The following is a 22,505-nucleotide window of genomic DNA, read 5'->3' as shown; positions in this document are numbered from 1 at the left end:
GTCTGGGATGGAATTCCCAGATTTGCTGTGGCTGCCCCTGGATCGCTGGCAGTGCTCAAGGCCAGGCTGGACACCGGGGCTTGGAGCAGCCTGGGACAGTTGGAGGTGTCCCTGCCCATGGTAGGGAGTGGCACTGGATGATTTTTAAGATCCCTTCCATCCCAAACAATTCTGGGATTCAATAAAGTATTTAGGAGTAGGTAACACCTGCAGTAATTCAGAGAGGATTCATGTGGATCAAACAAATGCCCAGAATTGATGGCAAAGCCATTTGAGTCTTGGGAGCAGCTGGAAACTCTCTGGGTGGTCCACCAGGGTATGAGGGCATGGGAAAAAATTCCTTCAGAGGCACAGGTGAGCTCAGGACACACAGGGAAAAAAGGGCTCCTAAGTCAACATCATAACCCACAGCCAGGGAAGGCAATAAAACGCAGGAGGGATGACATTTAAGTGGTGCATCAAGATAAAAGTGACAGGCATGACAAAACTGCAATCAGGAGCCACGACTTGGCAGGGTTTCAGGAAATCACTCTTGGAAAGAGTGTCTGGATGAGGATGAATAACCACCCAACACCTTCTGTGGGGTGTTTTGTCTGGAAGCCAAGGGCTGGCAAGGAAACAAACACCAAAAAAAATTCCCTATCTTTGTCCCTCACAGACAAAATGCAGCGACTTCCATGGAGTTTGGAAATGTCACCCTCAGCATCTCAGAATGCTCCAGGATTTTGGGGGTTGTGTTGGTTCTCTTTAGCTCCATGACATGAGGAGGGGGGAAAACAACAAATTTGCATCATGAGGGAATTAAAATTTCCCTCAGACAATTACACAATAAAAAAATCACCTCTCTCTTCCTTTCACAGAACTGCTGCACCATTTTTGGGGTGTCTTTGGAGAACTGATTCCCAGACAAACACTGAAAGCTCAACCCAAGCCGGGAAAAGAGAAGCTGAACTTTTCACCAAACAACTGTCCCCATTTCTTTAGTCAAGGCCAAAGCACCTCTACCATGACTGATTTAATTCTCTGCCCCAAGATCTCATCTCTCCTCCTGCCATTTCACAAGGAAATTGGGTCAAAATCCACTAGAAGTCCCTTTTTCTCTATACCTGGGCATATCTGTTCCCAAATCCCTGCAGCTGCTTTCCAATGGCTTCACCCTTACAGAGCCTGTGAGTAAGGCCCAGTGTGGTTTCATTTTTTTACCTCTATTTTCTTTAATATCAGTAATTTTATAAATGGAGCCCAAAAATCACATTTTTTGTTAAATTTAAAGCAAGTTAAATTTTAAGAAAGTTAAAACTGAGGCCACTGCAGGCTCAGAGGCTGAAACATCTCTGGCCAATACAACTGACTCCAGGCCCAGGGGGATTTCAATAGCCTGAAATAACTTTTTAATCACAATTTCTTTAAAAACTGATGACTGAAACACTGGAGTAAATGGATGCAGCAGAGACAAATCCTCCAAAGCAGGGAAACTTTTCCACTGCTCCCACTCCAGGAGTTGTGGCCCAAAACCACTGGGATTTCTGTTCACAACCAGCCATGGATCATCCCAAGGGTATTTTTTTTAGAGATACAATGAAAAATTGACTTTAATATTCACCAGAGAGGGGAATTATCACCAGGAAGGTGCTGACAGCCCCTGGTGCTTCCTGTGCACCCACCAAGGCTGACTCAGGGCTCTCCCTGACTCAATTCCTGGTGCTGCTGGCCCGTGGCTCTTTCTGGAAGTGCAGCACCATTTCCTTCAGGGTTGGGATTTTCCCACTTTCCAAGAGTGACAAACACAAAGCCACTCCCAAGGAAACGGGGAATTAACAGCAGTGTGCTATTATGATAATAGAATATCATAATTGATATATGATATCAATATCAGATTGATATTGATGTGATATGTCCCCTCCACACTCCCTCCCCAACTCTGATTTTCTCCATCCTTGGATCAGCTCCTTTGCATTTTTGGGTAAATTATGCAATCAAAAGTGGGATTAAAACACTTTTTCCCCCCCTCTACAAAAGCAAGCTGGAAGGGCAGAGTTTGTCCTAAACCTGAAATTATTCCGGTGAGTGACACAAAACAAAATCTTCTTTATGTGAGCACAGGAGAAATCCCACAAGAACCAACTCTGTTTCTGCACAGGTCTGATCTTTTCAAAACCCAGAGAGATCTCAAACAATTGTGATATCTCTGGGTTTTGAAAATAAGAAACCCACGTGACCAAACCCACGATAACCCTCTCAGGCTATTTTTGGAAGAGAAAACCCCAACTCTGCCATGGCTGCAGGAGGGAAGCAGCTGATGGGCAGCTGATAACCAGGAGATTTGTTTGGCACATGTGAAGCACAAAGCCAAAATGGAGAAAAAGAAATGAAATAAAAGAAGAGCAAAGGAAAAAAAGACAGGTATGGGAGGGAAAGCAGCACCCAGAGGCAGCAGGGAACAGGAGGCAAGGAGCAGTAAATGTGAGTTTAACATCTCAGAGCTGAATCCCACTCGGGCAAAGCCAGCACAGCCCACCTGGCACTGCAGTCACAGAACCTGAGTCTGGGCTGGAGGGACCTTGAAATGTCACCCAGTCCAACCCCCGATCCCAAAGCACCTATTTCTGAAGTTCTGCTTTGCAAACTAATTCTTGGAATTCAGTGTCTACCAGCAGAGCATCCCGCTGGCATTTAAATATCACATAAAATGAGGCAGATTCCTTCTTAACAACTCAGTTTTCTGCTGCTGCCTCGTTTTTTCCACCACAAGGCTCGCAAGAAAGTCCCACCTCTGGATTCCCCCTGGATTTTACAGAGTCACAGAATGGTTTGGGCTGGAAGAGACCTTAAAAATCACCCAATGCCACCAGGCAGGGACACCTCCCACTGTCCCAGGCTGCTCCAACCTGGCCTTGGGCACTGCCAGGGATCCAGGGGCAGCCACAGCAAATCTGGGAATTCCATCCCAGCTCCTCCTCAGCCTCCCAGGGAACAATTCCTGCCCAATATCCCATCCAGCCCTGCCCTCTGGCACTGGAAGCCATTCCCAGTGTCCTGTCCCTCCACCCCTTGTCCCCAATCTCTTCCCCAGCTCTCCTGGAGCCCCTTTAGGCCCTGTAAGGTCACACTGAGGTCGCCCCAAAGCTTCTCTTCCCCTGCCTGAGCAATCCCAGCTCTCCCAGCCTTTCCTCCACCCCACTGAACATTTTGGTTCCTGCTCTGGATTCATTCCAACAGCTCCAGGTCCTTCCCATGCTGGGGACCCCAGGGCTGGACATGGTGTCCTGGCTGGGGTCTATCCAGCGTGGAGCAGAGAGGGTAATAACTTTATTTTCACATCCTCACTGACTTGCTGGAAGTTGAAACCAGCACTAAACAGGAGCCCCAAAGCTGCCCCATTTCCTGCGTATTAACCTGCAACTCCTCTGATGAATTCATTCCCTGTGAAGGTTCAGACATCAGTGAGAGAAAGGAATAGTAAGGATTCAAAGGCACCGTGAACCCTCCTGGAGTAAATATCAGCAGAATGGAAACATTTGGAAAGGTATTTACAACTGCAACTCCCGGGCTGCTTTCACATTTCAGCTGCTTTCACATTTCAACGACTCCACAAGTAAAAATACAAGAGGAAGTAAAACAATCCAGACTATGATCAATCCTGGGGAATTTACAAATGTTTGAATTACCAGGAGTTATGAGATTGTCATGGACAATATCATGAATAAACAGTCTGTAACATGGATCTGAGAGTATTAAGGTGTCTCTACTGGAAATATACATTTATTTATGCAAATCCTAATAAATATCAGCTTGGAAGTCAGAACCAGACAGTCCCTTCCAACCCAAACCATTCTGTGGTTTATATTTATTTAGTACAGATGAATACCTGGTGTAAAGATCAGGACAAATTTCCAGTAAATGGCAGTGCAATAAAGCCCAGAATATTCTTTTTTTTCTGAAAGGGCAATTTCAAGGTAGCGATTTCATGGCAGCAATTTCAGGGTGTTCTTGTAGGAAGTAAAATGGCAGCAGTGCTAAAAATCGACCCATCCAGGCAAGGTAACCATGTTTTAAATAAGAACAAAGCTGACATTGTAATTCAGCAAATCTTTGGAAAAAAAAATCAAGGCAGCTCAAATAATGACATGAGCTCATTTATACCTATTCCTTTCAGAATCAAAAGTATCTTTTGGGATCACTCATCAAATTAGCATGCAAAAGGAAAGCTGAATTTTTTTAGGATCTTTTCGTTCTTTCCATAGTCTGTTAAATGGAGTTTTCTTTATGCTTCAATCAAAAATCTTTATTTTTGCATTTAAAAATGCCTTTTTCGTTCAATGGCTATCAAATTGATTAGCTAATCCAATTATCTTGGCACTCTTTCTGCAGCAATGTATTTTCAGGGTGCACCTACTGTCTGTCAGACAAAACTCTTCCTCACTGCAAAGCCAGGAAAGCTTTGATATTTAGGAAAAAAAGTTAGTCACACCAACCATTTCTGAATCATATCACTGAAATTAAGATTTAATTAAAATAGGGATGATCAGATTACTCTTATCCATATTATCAGGCTTAAATTCGACACAATTTGGAATTAAGCAGTGAAGATGAACAACACTGATGGCAAAACTCCCTTTTGTACTCACATTATTAAAATTCTGGGAAGTGATAAAAACAACAAGTGACTTCCCCTTCTCAATTCCCATATTCTGACATATTCAGCCCACTGTTAGTAATTTGCTTCTTCTACAGCTCCAGGTGCCAGACAAGAAGCAGGGACCAAAAACTACTTGACAATACTTCAAACTGATTAATTAGCGAATTTACACTCAGCTAAAGCTTCATTTCTATTAATAACTTGATTCTTTTGGAAGCACTAAGCACAGGCACACTCAGATTGTCACTGCTGATAGTGGAGCCCCTTGTTCCCCCAACCTCCACTTCCCCTTCTGAGTTCTGGGAGTGCCTGGCAGGAGCTGCACCCACCCTGCAGCCACATTCTGGGGAAGGCAAATACACCTGAATTAGCAGCGAATCAAAGACAGGTTTGGGATGGAAAGATCCTCAAAATGATCCTGTTCCACCCTTGCCATGGTGACACCTTCCACTGTCCCAGGCTGCTCCAAGCCCTGGTGTCCAACCTGGCCTTGGGCACTGCCAGGGATCCAGGGGCAGCCACAGCTGCTCTGGGCACCCTGTGCCTCCCCACCCTCATTTTCTTCCCAAGATCCCATCAAAATCTCCCTTATTTCCATTTAAATTACAACTGAGAACCAAAACAATCCCAGGGCCCATGAGCCAAGGCCGGCATTGATTCCTCTCCTTGCCCAGGGTGTGAAGTTCACGGGCAGATGAGAACAAATAAAGCAACAGATCGGCCTGCTATGAAACACGGAGTGTCAACAACAGGGACCTGAACACTCATCAAAATGTGGTCACATTGGTTATATGGGACAGCAGCAGCTTCATCTCCCTGGTTTGGGCTGGAAGGGCCTCCAAGATTATCTCAACCCACCCCTTGGGCAGGGACACCCTGCACTAGACCAGGTTGCTCCAAGGTCTGTCCAACCTGGCCTTGGGCACTTCCTCAAAACCCCGAATTTCCCCTGAACAAGCCCCTCTCCAGGACTGTCAGGTGTTAGGATGTGGCTTGGGGAGGGTTTGAGGAGGAAGAAATTCTGCAAACAGAAATGAGGATGAACAGAAGGTGCTGTGGTGGCCCAGAGAGGAGGAGATCGCTCTCAGCTCTTGGAACAGCAACTCTGCTGTTTTCCACCTGACAGGACCTTCCTGCACTTCACACCCTCCTCGGCTCCTTGCAGGAGAAAACACAGAACTCATGTAAAGGTTCCTCACAGCGTTTTAGTCTAGTCAATCCTGCTGTCTAATGAAAATTCACTCCCTGTTATCTGTGCCCACATCCCCTCACACCCCGAGGGCAGCTCCTGTGTTGGACTCCTGGGCACTGAGAATTTCAGACTTTCTGTGCTGACAGGCACTGACCCCCAGGCAAACACTGCATTTGACCTGAGGCCGTGGAGAATGCTTCCAAAATTAAGTAACAGCATTTTTAGGTGTGGATTACATCTAATTACACACCTAGGATTATAGGGCTGTAATTTAAGCAGAAGTGTGTAACATCACACAGTAAAAAAATTAAGTTTAAATTTTTAAAATATAGTTATAAAGTATATAGTAATATATTATATATTATTTATTATAATATATATATAGTTTTTATATAAAAATTTGAATAGAAGTGTGTAATATCACAAGGTAAAAAACTTAAGATTTTAAAGTTTTAAAATACAGTAATATACATATAAAGCAAAATAGAAGTTTTAAAGCAGAAGCCAATCCTTCTTTTTCAACTTCGTCTTCATAAGTTTAGGTGGTATTTTGTAATTAAATAGAAAAGTTCACATTGCAAGCCACAGGTGGTTGGTTATTAGGTTAAAAATAATTTAAATGTAATTTCTTAATTAGCCAGTTTATCCTTAAAAGGCTTTGTAGAGAGATGGAGGGCCATCTTTTAGTTTGTTAGCTAAAAGTGCTGTAGAACTCACACTTGGTGAGACTGTAACATAAATAAGAATTAATAAACATTTAAGTCCAAACAAAAAATACCATCTCACACACTTAATCCCAACCCTAACAACAACAACAAAAAAATAGAAATAAAACACAACACTCCTGGGCCATGCAGACCTTGCAGCTCCTCCACCTCTGCCGTGGAGGAAAGAGAAAGTGAAAGCCCAACACCACTCACGTGCAGACCAAACCCAGAGGGCACCTGGCACCATCACAACTGGGTCAAAGTCCTGCACAAACAGCCAGGACTGTGGCACCAGGGAAACCCCCCTGGGATCCATGCCCATCCTATCCCCACACACCATGTCCTTACTGGTTGCTGTGGTTGTTTTGGGCAGTTCAGTCCCATTGGGTGGCAGAGCTTGTGCAAAAGTGAAACTAACACAGAGCAGCAGGAGCGAGCAGGAATGTTCCATCCTGGACCTGGAAGAAAGCAAAGCAGAAGATAAATTTGCAGGTCAAATCAATACTGTGGTGGTTTTTTGTTTTTTTTTTTCCTTGTGGCAGAAGGAAGCTAAAAGTAAAAGCAATGCTTACTTGAAATTTAAATTTATTTAAAGCCTGTTTCATACTCTCCCATCACCTTAGCCCTCAATGTTCAGTTTTGATGCAAAAAGAAAATATGACCTGTGCACCAAAAATTCATTGAGGAGGTTTTAAATTGCAACACTCAGCCATGGTTCACACACAACACCAGAAATCAGGGCAAAAATGCTCCATCCATAAAAAAAAGCCATCTGAGGACACTGAGGAAAAGATCCTGGGAGTCATTCCCAGAGATAAGAGGAAAATTCATAGCAAAGAGGAAAAGTCTTTTTCCGCCAAGCAGTCCAGAAAGTTTAAAATCCCTTTAACACACACTTTCAGAGTTTTCTTATCCCACTTGGCTCCTTTATCCACAGGTGAGGTGCTCTGTGGATGAAATCCCAGCTGAGTCTGCTTTTGAAATACAAAATTTCAGGGTTGGTGAGACCAGAAAATAATTTCCAGTGTGAAGAAAATTGGAGGAAAAGTGTGATGAGAACATGCTGTTGCTTCATTCAGGGAAATTCATAGATGGAGATAAATAAGCAAGTCCAGAAATACACCAATCCCTCTAAATCAAGGTGGAAAATAAATGTTGTTATTAATTTGTTGTGTATTTATCCAATCCCTAATGAACAGATTAATTAGGAGAGGCTCCCATCTCAGCCATTAGCCAGTCCTGCTCGATTTAGAAATGTTTTCACACAACCTTTACTTTGTGCTTTCCACAAATGGCAAGATTTATCCAGATGGTGGCTCTGCAGCCACTGCTAAAATTCTGTCCCTGGAAATGCTGCTCACCAGAGCTCCCTGTTTCAGGGTAATACACTGAATTTAACAGCACAATTTCCACAGGGTATTACACAGTCCTGCCTAACAACACACTAAAAAACTCAGGAATTTGGCAGTCATTAGAATAACCATCAGAAAATCCTGTCTTTCCATGTAAAGTGGGATAATCCACCAGAAATAATCCCTGGATAAGCTCAAATATAGAAAAATCGCCCGTGACAACAACTTTCACAGCACCTTTTCTGCAGTTCCCACAGCTGTTACTCATCAGTGAAATATTCCCAGTCATTCCCAGCCTCCCCAAAGCCTGGTTCTACACCCAGGAGTAAATTCAAACTCAGCACACAGCTGGTATTCCTTGGATACACAGTTGGGAAGCTCAATGTTTTGTGTTTTTTCTAATGCAATGAATGAAAAAAAAAATAATAAAAAAGAATTATTAGCATCAAACTTTATTTTCTTTTTTTTTTTTATCCCCAGTCCAGCTTCCTACTAATTTACTCCTTCAATTCCTTCTACTACTATTTCTAATTTAAGCAGACTAAATGTCTTACAATCTAATCCCATTCTTGGGGTTTTACAATCCCATTCTTTCCCAATCCCATCCTTGGGATTAGACAATTAATTGTGTTTAACGCCTCACTGCAAACTGTGCCTGCCTCATTTTTAGCATTACATAAATGTCCCAAATTAACAATTTATAATTATATTATATTTATAATTATAAAGCTTGGGACACGCAGCAGCACTTAATGGAACTGAAGGGCAAGGAAAGGAAGGAGGATTTGGAAAATGTGGAATAAAGCCAGAATAAAAGTGGAATTAACAGGGAAGAAGTGCTGAATGCTGGGATGCTTTCCACCTTCAGCAAAGGCTGCTGAAATCCACTGGAATTTCGTGTAATCAATCCTGGCAGCACTGAGTTCACTTTCTCATCCTTAAAATACATCCAGCTCCTTAAAAAAACCAAAAAAACTTCACAGAATAATTGAAGTCGCTGGAAGGTTTCCAGGAGAGCGGAAAGCGAAAAGCACATCAGCGCCTCTCTCCAAATCCCTGTCAGGAGGGTTTTCCAGATGCCAATTCCCTGCCAGACCCCTGAAATCTGTTCTCTGGGATGTGATAAAGTGTGGCTGGAACATGCTGTGGTGTCCCACAATTTATCAGAAATAAACAAAACACAGCGAGAAAGATTATGCAAATTCTGAGGGTTTGGTTTTGGCCAAAGCCCTTTGCATTTCCACCTCCTGAAGAGAGGAGGAGGAAAACTCCAAGGAATCCAGGAGGTGCAGCTGAGGTGGATGCAAGGGACTGGCTCAGCAGGACCAAGAAGAAAATCACGGAATTAAGGCTGGAGAAGACCTTTAAGATCATTGAATCCAAATATTCCCCAGCACTGCCAAGGCCACACTGTCCATGTCCCCAGGTGCCACATCCATGTGGCTTTGACATCCCTCGGGATGGGGACTCCAGCACTGCCCTGGGCCGTGCCAGGGCTGGACAACCCTTTCCATGAAGGAATTTTCCCTAATTTCCAATCTAAACCTCTCTGGCACAACTTGAGGCCGTTTCCCCTCATCCTGTCCCTTCTCTTCCCACTGGGGTGGATGGGGAGGTGCCCAAGCTGCAATCCCACAAAAACACCCTGAATTTTACTCTATATTTATATTTATGGCCTTCATGTACAAGCCTGCACTGATATTGTTTTCTGAACCCAAAAAAACTCCACTGCTGCAGGCACAGCAGCATTTCCCACATTCTCCTTACTCACAAAGGCACAGTGTCATGATACAGCCTGGTAAAACAAGAAGGAAAAAATAGTAACAACTCTCCTGGGAGAAGAGGCAGGGAGAAAAGCACAGCTGAACAAGGAAGGACAACCACGTGCTACAGAAGAAGCCTCTAGTCGATCAAAGTGGAAAGGAAAAGATCCAGGGAGAGACAAACTGTTATTATTACACAGCTCTGCTGTAGGGCTGCCCCTGCTGGAAAAGAAATAGCTGCTTCTAAAACCACACAGGGATACAGGGAATTTACTGAACTCATATCCTACTGCATCCAGCCTCTATTCCCTGGATATGCACGGATCGGCCTCTGCTCTCAGGGAAACAGCAATGTGACAAAGAGGATTGGACTCAAACTCTACCAGGGGAGGCTCAGGTTGGACATCAGCAGGAATTTCCTCATGGAAAGGGTGGTCAGGCCTTGGCAGGGGCTGCCCAGGGAGGTCTGGAGCGCTCAGCCCAGAGGTGTCCAAGGAATTCCTGGACATGGCACTCAACACTCTGAGTGGGAACAAGGTGGGGACCAGGCACAACTTGGACTGGATGGTCTTGGAAGTTTTTTCCAACCTCAGTAATTCCATGATTCTATCCTGAATGGCTCAGGCACTTCAGGTTGTTTAACCCCATGGATTGATTTTTTTCTGTACTTTATTACTACTCTGGGACCCCTTCCACCATCCCAAGGTGCTTCAAGCCCCATCCAACCTGGCCTTGGACACTTTCAGGGATGGGGCAGGCACAGCTTCCCTGTCCAAGGAGTCAAAGCACCTGGAATGTAAATGCAATTCCACAGGGATCAGTTCAGGAATTCCACAGGGATCAGGGCAGCTGTGACACCTCTGGACAGCTCCTCCCGGGATCACCACGGCTGCTCCTCACACAGCCCAAGGAGGTGTCATGAGGACAGCCCAGCTTCCCAAAACGTGAATAAATGGCATTATTTCCAGGGATTAATGGATTACCACACATGGCTAATTTCTATTTTGGCCGCAGAACTGAATCCTCATCTGACCTGACAGCTCAAGAGTAAAACCTGGGCTTTGAGAAAATAGGCCAACAAAACCTCCACCGTGTCACGTGGCCCCGCTACAGATCTGGAGTCCTGCTCCTTTCTCCAAGGATGCACCAGCTGCTTCAGAGCAGGTTAAATTGATGCCATCCCTTGCATCCTCCTAAAGCAGGAAAAAATCAGAGAAGCAGCCCAGGCAACACAGAGGAGAGTAGAGAGACTGTTGGGATTTGTGTTTTCCCCCTAAGCTTTCGAATCGTGGAGCTCAGGTCCTGCCCCAGACTCTCAGTGCTATAAAAGTCGTATTTGCAAGGATAAGCAGCATCAATTCAGAAAACAGAATTCAAAATGAGAGACACAAAAGCCTTGTCACTGTAGGCTAACAAAGCCATAGGCCACACCAACAGCAAGTGTCGACCCCCAAAATTTGGTAGTTTAATTTTAAAAAGCCAACAAAAACACCAAAAAGGGAATGAGGAAACACAGCCACCCTCTCTCTTTGCTCCTCCTGCTTTCTACCCATAAACCCCAACACACTGCTGGTCCCTGCAAAGATTCTCCAGAGCAGCTGTGGCTGCCCCTGGATCCCTGGCAGTGTCCAAGGTCAGGTTGGAACTGCGGCTTGGAGCATCCTGGTGTAGTGAAAGGTGTCCCTGCCCAGGGAGGGAATGGGTTGGGCTTTAAGGTCCCTTCCAACCCCACCCATTCTGTGATTCCATGATAAGAATCTCAGGCCGCAGTGCCTGTTTTCCCAGCTGCCTGGAGGTTCCCCTACCTGGAGCAGGTGAACCAGCTCAGCAGCTCCTTCTTGGCTGGAATCCCAGGCACCAGGAGCTGCTCCCACTTCCAGCTGGGCTGATTGCAGCTGTTCTCTTTTTCCTGAAGCTCTGGCTTCAAAAAAGTCGGGGACTGTTTCTGCTGACCCATCCCAGGCAGTGCCAGGTTACAGTTTAACTGGAATTGCTCTCCCATGACTTCGTTTGTGGGTTAGGGCTTTATTGCCCCATTATGTCATCAGGGTAAGCAGTCAATGCTGCAGCATTCCCAAGGAAACTGCTCCCTGAATTACGGGTTTACAAAATAACTGGGAAGAGAAGCACTCCTCCCTTTTCCAAAGGGACAGGGGGAAATCAGGAACTCATATCAAGATGGAACAATGGAATCCCAGAATGGTTTGGGTTGGAAGGGACCTTAAAGCCCAGCCCAGCCCATCCCATCCCTGCCATGGGCAGGGACACCTTCACTACCCCAGGGTGCTCCAAGCCCCATCCAGCTGGAGTTAAACCCTTCATTCCTCGTTTCCAAGGAAAATGAACAACCAGCTCTGGGAAGGGCCAAGTCCCACAGACCCCTGTGACCACAGCCAGGCCCTCTATCCCCATGCCCACCTTGGGCACCACAGCCTGTGGAGCAGCAGGAGCTTGGATTCCTGCCCTCAGCCCACCAGGGACACCCCACCCTCTGTGGGCCATCAGCTGGAACCAGCTTTTCAGAACTCCTCCTCCTTGGGGTACCAATTCCATAATTATCTCTTACTTGGAGTTAGACATTAAGCCCCAAATCTAATTTCCAGAAGTTTTATCAAGTCCCATGTTTTGAATTGCTCTAACATTCAGGAGCTTTAAAAAGCCAAACAGATTGAGTTTTCCTTTTCTTATTTTTGAAATATCTTATCCTTGTAATTTTTCCTCAAGACTCAGGATATTCTAAAATCCAGAGGAAGAAAAAAGGAATGGAGTTTGTGGAGATGTCTGTGCATGTGTTCAGTGCAGCCCAGCAAGAAACTCAAGAAGGGACCTCTCCACTTGGGAAACATTCCTCAAAACTCAGCCACAGGATAAATTAGAAAATACTCTGTGATGAGCATTAAATTTCACCATAAATCCCGTAATTAATGGAACTGTTTACAGCACACTCAGTGTTGGGGTTATTGTACAAATAAAAACCAAGCAAGCTTTGTTTCCAATCCCTTCAGAAATAACAAGGGAATTTAAGGGACAAATACATAATTTTATAATCATCTATAATTTAATATAACTGTCCACAAAATTATATCTCACTGTAAAAAATCCTCATGTATTCTAGACAAATACCCTCAGTAAAGATCATTTCAAAGAGATGGCAATAATTAGATTAAAAAATTACAAATCAGAATAATCATTTACACATAAGAGACCGAGCAAGGCAAAGCCCCAATTAACTGAATAAAATCAATTTCCATTTGGAATAATCAAGCTTGATAGACTGTCTTACTTATTTAGTCACTTTGTGCCTAATTCAGGTGGACAAATTAGTATATTTGCTTTGATTTCCATGGAAGAGGAGGTCAGCAGATGTGGCAAACCCATTATTTGTTCCAAAAAAAATGATATTTAAAGAGAAACACCTGAATGCAGACAAGAATTACCCCTTTTGTAATAATAATTTTTAAATTCTGCCCAGTTCAGCTATTTCTGGGTGTCTCCCCAGCATCCTGAGTCTCCAAACCCAGCCTATAATGGAGAACACGAGTCCCAATCCATTTCAATTAGCAAGGCTGGGATCTCCCAGGAATATAAATCACGGGTTGTCACCAGCAGATTAAGCACTGCATTAACAGGGCTGCTGCAGCCAGGATTAACTGACACTGCTGGTGACATGCCACCTTTACAAAGTGACTTCCCCACTTGAAAAGCGGCAGGGGAATTTTTCAATCAATGGGATTTCTACAAATGCACCCAGGAGTGGATGGGCTGGGCCAGAGGAATGGGTTGGAGCTTCAAAGGTCCCTTCCAACCCCAATTATTCCATGGTCACCAGGAGGCAGCAGCACTGAGTGTGACAGGGATCCCTTTCCTTTTATTTCCTTGTGTTCTTTGCTTACCAGGATTACTCAAAGCAAAGTTATGTTGATATTCTGTGACATAAACTGAATTAAAACCAGGATGTTTTTAAAACCAGGAGCATAATGAACTCTGCAGCCTTAATTTGGGAAAAATATACACTGCCTGCTCATTTATTGCACAGCTGGCTTATCTGCAGCCTCACAGTTCTGGAATGAAGAGGGAAAAAAAAGGAGAGATTTCTTTTCCATGCCTGAGTGGCTCTGAATGAAGCAATGCAAGGGCTGTGAAGATATTGGGATGTCATATCTAAAACTGCACAGGTCAGCCTTGGAATAGGCAGCTGTCAGATCAAAAAACTCCATCACAGAATCATGGAAACTTTTAGGTTGGAAAAGCTCTCTGAGATAGAGTCCAACTGTTCCCTCAGCACTGCCAAGGCCACCACTGCCCCATGTCCCCAAGTGCCACATCCACTTGATTTTAAATCCCTCCAGGGATGGGCACTCTAAACTTCCCTGGGCAGCTGGGCCAGGCCTGGACATACCCTTTCCATGAAGGAATTTTCCCAATATCCACCCTAAGGCTCCCCTGGCCCAGCCTGAGGCCGTTCCCTCTCCTCCTGTCCCTGTTTCCTGGGAGCAGAGCCCGACCCCCCCGGCTGTCCCCTCCTGTCAGGGACTTGTGCAGAGCCACAAGGTCCCCCCTGAGCCTCCTTTTCTCCAGGCTCAGCCCCTTCCCCAGCTCCCTCAGGAATTCTCCAGCCCCTTCCCAGCTCCATTCCCTTCCCTGGATGTGCTCAGTGTCCTTCTTTGTCACCAGGGACCCAAACTGCCCCCAGAATTCCAAGTGTGGCCTCCTCATGTCCAGCACAGGGTGACCACATTAGGAAAACTGCACAGGAAAACAGGGAAGGAACTACTTCAGAAAGAGAGAGATTAAAACTATTTTCAAATTCAAAGCTGATTTCATGCTGCAATAAAAGAGGTCAGGATGACTAATGCATTCTGTCACAGATGTACATTTAACCTCAAACACTTTTTAAAGAATTCTTTAGCCAGTTTTTTGCACTTTCCTGACCAGCTTTTGCAGGAAATATCCTGCAAAACTCAGCAAGTGCATTTCTGAAGTGATCATACAGCTGCAAAGTCAACACAGTGAGGACATTATTTCACTATTTCCTACCTGATGTATAGAAAATTGTTTAATATTCCCCAAAATCTCAATGAATTTCCTGTAGTTTCTTCTGTTATTAAAAAAAAAAAATCCCAAACACAAATAAGTAGGTTAATTTAAAGTCCCCTAATCATATATTTTTTTAAAGCCTCATTTGTGTTGTGTCATGAGGCTTTGATCATTAAAGGAGATAAAATAACTCCTACCTAAAGTGAAGTTGTAAGGTCCCATGATTTCAGAGTAATTAATTAAATGAGTCATGTTTTATTTAGGTGCTTACACAAGTGCAAGAGGATTAACTCTAAATAAAACCAACAGAGCTGTAAAATGCTCATTTGGAAAAGGTCCTTGACGAGTCCCCAAGGCAAATCCCTCACTACAGGTTGGACCCATCCCATTCCTGGCAATTTGGTCTGAACTGCTCATCCAAATCTCCAGTTCTTCAGCATCCCTGTCATGGGTTGGCCTCTGCCCCCTCGCCCATCATCACCTCCTGTCCCTCACAACATCCCAAAGCCAGGGATGGCTCCAGAGGCCACCCCAGTTGGGAAGCACCCAACTCCATTTGAGAGCCAGTCTGTCCTTCCCTTGTCACAGCCCGAGTCCCATCCCTGCACCCACATCACCACACACCTCTGGCAGCTTTTAACTCCCTGCTCATCCCAGGCAGGGCAGGAACCTTTCCATCATCCTTTGCTGATGAGGAGAGCCAATCCAGCACTGTTCTATCTGTTCCTTCACCCACCTTCAGTGTTCACAACAGCAGGAACGTTCCCTCAGGGACACAGAAACCCAACCAGGCTCGGCCATTCCGTGAAGGTGCAGCTGCAAACCAACTCTACACCCCCAGAAGTCTTTTCACAAACCACAAAATTCATGAGAAGCTGATTCTTCTCCTTTCAGTCCCAGAGAGAATTTCCTTTGTGTCTTTACTGCAGTGCCCAGCTGTGCCCCAGCCAGCAAACCGCAGCTCTGAGGGGACAGTGACAACCTTGCTCTGCAACGCCAGCTCTGAGCCCAAACCCTGCTGCACCACAGCTCCAGCCAGAGCAGAACAGCCACCAGGTGGGAAGCAGGACAGCAAATCCCAAAGCTGGACGCCACCATCTCTCCAGCAGTTCCCCTTCCAGTGTCCCACCCCCCATACGTCACCTTGTCCCCCATGTGTGCTCGGTGTGACATGCCAGCTGCCAGCAGGTGACTCCACACACAGGTGCCACTCTCAGCCAGCTGCTCCCATGCAAAACAAAACCTCCTTCAGGAGTATTCCTGCAGCTAAAGGATGTTTCCTCAGCTCCAGGAAGAGCTGAATTAGCTGCCTGCAGTATTTAAATCTCCATATTTCCGCAGGTTCGTGTAATCAATCCCCTGAGGTGAATCTCTGTTGTATGACATTTTTGCAGGAGGAGTTGACTCTTTTTGGTTTGTGGGGTTTTCTTTTACTTCTCCCCTGCAGCTGGGCTTGGACTCATTCCTTTTTTTCGGGCAGTTTCACCATTTCCTCCTCGCTGACATTCGGGTTCTGCAATGCAGGGCTGAGCGCCTGCAATTAACAACTTGCTCTCAATTAGCAAAACGACTTGGGGAGAGCCAGTGGCACCTCCTGTACCTGCTGCTGACGTGTGAAAGAGTTAACAGAAGGTTTCATTAGCGCTATCAGCAGCCAGCCACGCAGTTTTATATATAGAAGAGCTTATCAGGAGTGAGGAGCCAGCCCGCCCTGGCCCCCCTTCCCCAGCAGCATTTGAGGAACATCTGACTAAGCCCAGCTTTTGGAACCTACAAAGAGGAGCCAAATCTGTTCCAAGAGAGTGTGGGAGAAAAGGCCTGGGCTGATTTTGAGGAGGTTTATAAGTTGCCTGGGCTCTCCCTGGTAACCCTGGCTCGCTCCATTAATCCCCACCCTGAATCACTGGGAATTCTAGATCAGAGGCAAAAGCCTAAAAGACACTTGAAAGTCTTGAGACAGAGGCTCAGAACACAGAAAATTATATCGAGATAATGAGTTCCAGCATGAAAGGCTGAATGTGTGGGGCTGCCCCTGCGGTCAGGGACAGCGGTGGCGCAGCAGGATGTCGGTGCTGAGTCAGCAGGAAGCCCCAGGCTCTGGCCACTGTCATTGTCCCCACAGCCAAAGGAAGTGGTCGTGACTCTGGGGCTGGTGGTGGCAGCTGTGACACCCAGCCACGGCTGTCACCTCCACGCCCCCCCCGCTGTCACAGTCCCCAGGGCACCTCACACAGCCCCGGGGAAGGGACACCCAAGGGGACAATCAAGCTGTGAGAGACTGAGCTGAGATGAAGCACTGAGGGTTTTTATGTGGAAAATGAAGGAAAACCCATTGGATTATTTTTTAAGTACTTGTTATCTACTCTCAGGTCTATGCCACAGCCATTTCACACTCCTGTTCCACAGCCAAACGTGTCTCTTGCTGTATATTCACTGTCCATCCTTTGTGGTCTCATTTGAGTTAAGAAAGGACTCTGCAGCAAAGCTCTACTTTGAATTATTTACCATTTCTCCTGCAAGCTCAGCAAAGGACTGAGGTCATTAACACAGAAACATGGAGAAGGCAAAGAGACTCATCAGACTCATCACGGCACTAATCAAATAATTCAACATTGGCCAGCAACAAAGCTCCAGGATTTGCTTAAAAAATCTTAGAGGAAAAAATATTTCAGATTAAAACCACTTTGACTGGTTTTAACATCTCATTAATATAATTTATAATACTAAACAGCTACCCATACCCCAAATTAATGACATTTTACAGGGATGGGTTTTCAAGCCAAAGCAAAAACTTGCAGTTCCATTTTCCCAAGCTTCCAGCACCTCCCTGTCCCAACAGGCCTGTTGAAGTCACAAATTAGGGTCACCTTTCCCCGTGCACTGTCAGCAAATCAATGTGAGCTGCTTTTCAAGCAGGCCTCACATATAAATTAGGCAGTCTGCCATTGATTCACACGAGAAACCCTTGAGCAGTGGAGTGAAACACCAATAAAATCTTACAATTAACTTGAGAAGTTGCCTTTGGTTCCGTCCCAGCGGCCCTTCTGCTCCTCAGCTGCACTAAACATGTCCTCACACAGATGCTCCCTTGTAATGGCTCTGGATGAGTGTTTAAAATTGCTTCTTGAACACAAAAACTAATTACAGCCAAGGGGAAATACTCACAGAGGAGTTTTATGCTGCACCATGGCCAGGACTGAATGACTGTGTTTCAGCAGCAGTTTCATTTTGGAGGAGAAATGGGGAGGAGGGGAAAAAGCAAAAGCAGAAGTGAGCCTTGCCTGACTCTTCAGAGTCAGAAAAGGAGAACACACAACTGGATGTGTGAGAATTCACTCCAACACATCAAGAGGTGCAACACAGGAAGGAAGGAAAGAAGGAAGGAGGGCGGCAGGGCTGTGGCTTCAAGTTTTCAGCACAGCAGGCTGGAAACCTCACAGGTGTACCTGAAGCCTAGCACTGCAGAAATCAAAATCCAAACAATGAAAGGAATGCTCAGGTTGAATGATGGATTTGAGAGTGCACAGGGAGCTGTCACACTGCTGCTGGTGCCAGCATCAGGCACTGACACATGCAGAGGCACCAGCTCCTCACTCCTGACTCTCCTGAGCTCCTCCACACCAGGTCTTTGCAGATCCAGCAGCCCACAGCCCCTCCAGGCAGGAACCAGCACCAGGGACACCCTTCAGGTATGACACCTGGGAAGGAAGTTAAGCAGCAGAGCCTTCAGCACCTTTTTCAGAGTCAAATCCATGGCTTGGCCAAATTTAAAGACAGAAGGATCTTTTCAGGGATGAAGACGGAAATGGAGACTGACAAGTTAACAGCAAAGGTTTTCCTTGGCTGGTCAGCTGGCTGGTGGGATGGGTCAGGAATTTCAGCCCCACCACAGAGCATCTCTGATCTGCTGCTTCAGGGAACCCAGTCATGCCCCTTCTCCTCCCTGCTTCGTGTCCTTCAGAGAGTTAACATGTCTCATGTGTCACCTGAGTTGCAAAAGTTCTTGCTCTTAAGCCTTCAGCTGCATCCCAAGGACAGCAATACAGATTTTTAGCTGCAGAACGGCGTCAAGGTTTCTAATTCCTCTCCTCACCTCTGCAGTGGCTCAGACTCTCCCCCAGCAGCTTCCCTGGGCATGGAGCTGCCAAGACTGAAAGGAAAAAGCTTTTGAGATGCTGAGGCCCTGGCACAGACTGCACAGAGAAGCTGTGGCTGCTCCATCCCTGAAGTGCCCAAGGCCAGGTTGGACAGGATTGGAGCAGCTCTTCCCAATTGAAATGATCCTGTGAGTCCATGTCCCTGCTCATTGTGGGGGGCTGGATTAGGTGGCCTTCAGAAGTCCCTTCCAGCCCAAACTGTTCCATGTTTCTGCAGTTGCTGCTGCTCCCAGCACACACAGAGCAGCTGCTCTAGAGCACAAAGGGTTTGCCAGCACAAGGCTTTGCACATTCTCATTCCTTTTGTCTCCTACGCCCCGCCAACACAGCCGTACATCACCCTGCAAACGAGGAGGAGGAGGAGCATGGAAAACTCACTTTTCTCCAAAATCTGAACCAGTTTAATGATCAAACTCACAGGCACGGCCCAACCCATGGCTGAGCCAGCAAAACCGGGGTGCCAAAACAGGGATGGGCAGAGCAGCAGCAGCGACAACAGGACAGGACCCTCCCTGGGCTCTGCAGGCTGAGAAAGCAGTGTCACATCTCTGCTGCCAGGGACTGTCCCTTCACAGCTCTCCCTCCTTGGCAGGGTTGGTGCAGCTCTGTCAGATGACATCTTGCTGATGTCAGACACACAGACAGACAGACAGACAGACAGACAGACAGACAGACAGGGTCACCTCTTCCAGCTGAAGTAATGCCTTACAGATCTTATTCTTTAAGGCCTCCATCCCAGGTTCTCTCATTTCTTTAAAGGGAGAAAGCTCCAGGATTTGCTTAGAAAATCTTAGAGGAACAAACATTTCAGATAAAAGCCACTTTGACTGGTTTTAACATCTCATTAATATCTTTTATAATACTAAACAGCTACCCATATCCCAAATTAACAACATTTTACTGAACAGGGCTGGGGAACCTTTCAAGCCAAAGCAAAAACTTGCAGTTCCATGTTCCCGAGCTTCCAGCACCCCCCTGTCCCAACAGGCCAGCTGGAGTCACAAATTTCCACATTTTTCACAGCCATGCTCAATCTTCTCAGCTTCTGTTATGACCTGGCCCATGTGTACCATCCCCAGCTGGCAGCCAGGCAGGAGTGACTGTCCCCAAACATTCCCCCAAACCATCCCAGGAAAATCCCTTTCTCTGGAGGTGTTTGGACACAGCTCCCTCACACTGAGCCAGCTCTATCCACACACTGACAAAAACATGAACCAGAATCTTTCCAAACACGATAAAAGACACTTTGGGGATTATTTTTAAAGCCAAACCAACAGCTCTTGATGTTGAGACGAAGGCAGTGATCACATGAGGTGAGCACAGGACCCTGCTTGCTCTGTACATCCCAGGGGCTCTCAGGAAACAGCAGCTTCAAACCAGCACATGCTGAGGTTTACACCAGGAAAAAAATCCATAGTCTTTGTAGCCTTCTCCCCCTGCAGCTTCCACTTAGGAAACGTGTATTTGTTTATGTGTGTTTCTGTATGTGTACAACTCTCTCTCCAATTTTTTACAAAGCAAGGCTAAAACTCCAACTAACAAAAGCTACCCCAGAACATTTATCCCCCACAAAGTCCCCTGAGAGCAGCAGCAGTCGCAGCAAAACGTTCCTGACACCACAGCCACGTGCTCCTGCTCCAAACCTGCCTCTTCCGAGCCCTTCCCGCTGACCAGCAGGGAAATTAAACGAGTACAAAACAATTACAGAGCTAACGAAGCAAATGCTGCCAGATGTTGAACTCCTGGCCCAGATAATTCCAGCGAACACCTGTTCCCTGCCTGGGGTCGGATCCCAACAACAGCACGTAGAAATGTGAGCAGGGATTCAAGGGGAACAGCTGTTTTTCCAGGAGTTGCTGGCTGAGCGTTCATCAAAAGGCTGATATTCCAATGATTTATTTGGAATGGCTGCTCTGGGCACAGACAGCAGCTCCAGGAACCAAAGCAACAGCCTGGCCCGTGGTACAGATTTAGCATCTGCCACCAGTGCTTGCTATTCCTCTTTTCCTCTGATGCTGACATTCCCCAAGTTAGCAGATATATATTTACTCCCCAGAACTAAACTTATGGCATCAACAGCACTTGCTTTAATTCTAAATCTGGCTCTGGGACATGAAATGCATCTGATTTTCTCATCCATTATTAAGTCCCAGGCATGCTAATAAGGCATTTATCACAAAAAAAAAAAAAAAAAAATCATTACCCATGCGGATTTCTAGGGATAGTCAAGTTCTTTACAGCCTGGAGTCTCAGGACATAAATAGAAACTGCATTTACTATTAAAATTAAACCAGCAAGCCTAGGAGTTATTAGAAAAGTAAAAGCCAAGCCTGCAGCATGGTTGTGCAAGCAGCTCTGGGAGCCTGCACCAAATCCTAGGGATGCAGGCACTGCAATCTGCCACAGAAACTGCAGGAATGATGAGTGTCTGCATCCCTGGAATCCCCTATGCATGTCTGGAATCCCCCCTGCAGCCCTGGAGCTTCACAAACAGTGCTGAAAGCCCTTGGTCTGCAGTGAGAAAATCAAATCCCCCCTGAATAAACATCTGCAACTTTTCATGCATAACACGGGGTTAGGGTTTCCTGGCAGGGGGGAGATTTTCCTTTGCTCAAGTCTGGAAAAGAATTCCTATCATAAAGGAGGAACAGCATCAACAACAAAACCCCAAGAGGAAAATGCTGACAGATGCTGGAAGAGCCACTGGAGAGAAAAATTACTTGAGTAATGATGTTTCTGCAGCAGTTGGGGGAGAATAAATGCAGCAAGAACTGCTACCCCCTTCTGCAATTTAGATTTTGAGGGCATTCACCACACCTCTAGGGGACTGCAGGAAATTTCACATCATTTCAGCTCACATTTTCAGACCACTCCTGGGCTGGGAGAATTCCAGAAAAGCCAATAAAACAGCATCAGTCTGAGCTGAGTTTTTGGAGCATCATTTAAAGTCTGAAAACTTCTCAAACTTTTAACTTGCTCTGGATTTGGAGAAATGGAAACATATTGAAAGAGAAAAATCAAATTACTGTCATCATTTTGGAGATGAATCCTACCTGAGACGGAGTGTGGTGCTGAAAGATCAAGCAACCAGAAATCAGCTGGAAAATGAAAGAATAAGGGGCAGAGCTGGAAGGCACTTAAATGTTGGAATCTCCATTTAGAACACCTGCACTCCATTCACTCTTTAGCATAAGCTGCATGATATAAACAATAAGCTTTAAAAATAGTTTTATATTCAGCTCAGAAAAACCAATAAAGCATTCCTCAAGTTATACTTGGTGCCACTTCTGGCAAAATTAAGCTTAAAAATTGAGCTGAAAGTTGAAAAATGTTGCTCAGTATCACCTGCAAATCACAAGACAGCTGAACACCATTTCAGATAAATGATTCTGACACCAAAGATAGAGCTAGGCTAAAATCTACCCAAAAAGATAACAATCCCTGATGGCTACACTGATAATAGACACAGAGCTGCACAAACCATTGACAGCTACACCACCAGAGAAGTCCCTGTGCCCACCTCACCTCCCATCCATCATCATCAACATCTCACTTTTACAGCCCAAAGAATGGAGAGATTCATGTTCCTTCCTCAAAGCAACGACGTCCACATTGCAAAGGCTCCCGGTGAGTTTTAAAAAATGATTTGCCACCCCTT

General features: G+C 45.6%; 1 protein-coding gene across 2 annotated transcripts in view; it reads right to left on the bottom strand.

Annotated features, from left to right (window-relative positions):
- PTPRE (protein tyrosine phosphatase receptor type E) overlaps window positions 1-22,505 on the bottom strand; it is an 80,678-nt gene that overhangs the window by 25,076 nt on the left and 33,097 nt on the right. The window contains exon 1 of one of the 2 annotated variants that reach the window (XR_014590628.1): window positions 6,887-7,232. Coding sequence is in view for 1 of the 2 variants with exons in the window: in XM_083866537.1 (XP_083722663.1) it covers window positions 6,887-6,989 (103 nt within the window). In the remaining variant the exon portion in view is untranslated. Of the gene's footprint in view, window positions 1-6,886; window positions 7,233-22,505 lie in introns of those variants that run through there. The other variant, XM_083866537.1, reaches the window with a different exon arrangement.

This window comes from Zosterops lateralis (assembly GCF_965231275.1).
Source record: "Zosterops lateralis genome assembly, chromosome: 8".
NCBI classification, from domain to species: domain Eukaryota; kingdom Metazoa; phylum Chordata; class Aves; order Passeriformes; family Zosteropidae; genus Zosterops; species Zosterops lateralis.
Note: the sequence above shows the minus strand (reverse complement) of the source record. Positions and strands in the feature narration are given on the sequence as shown.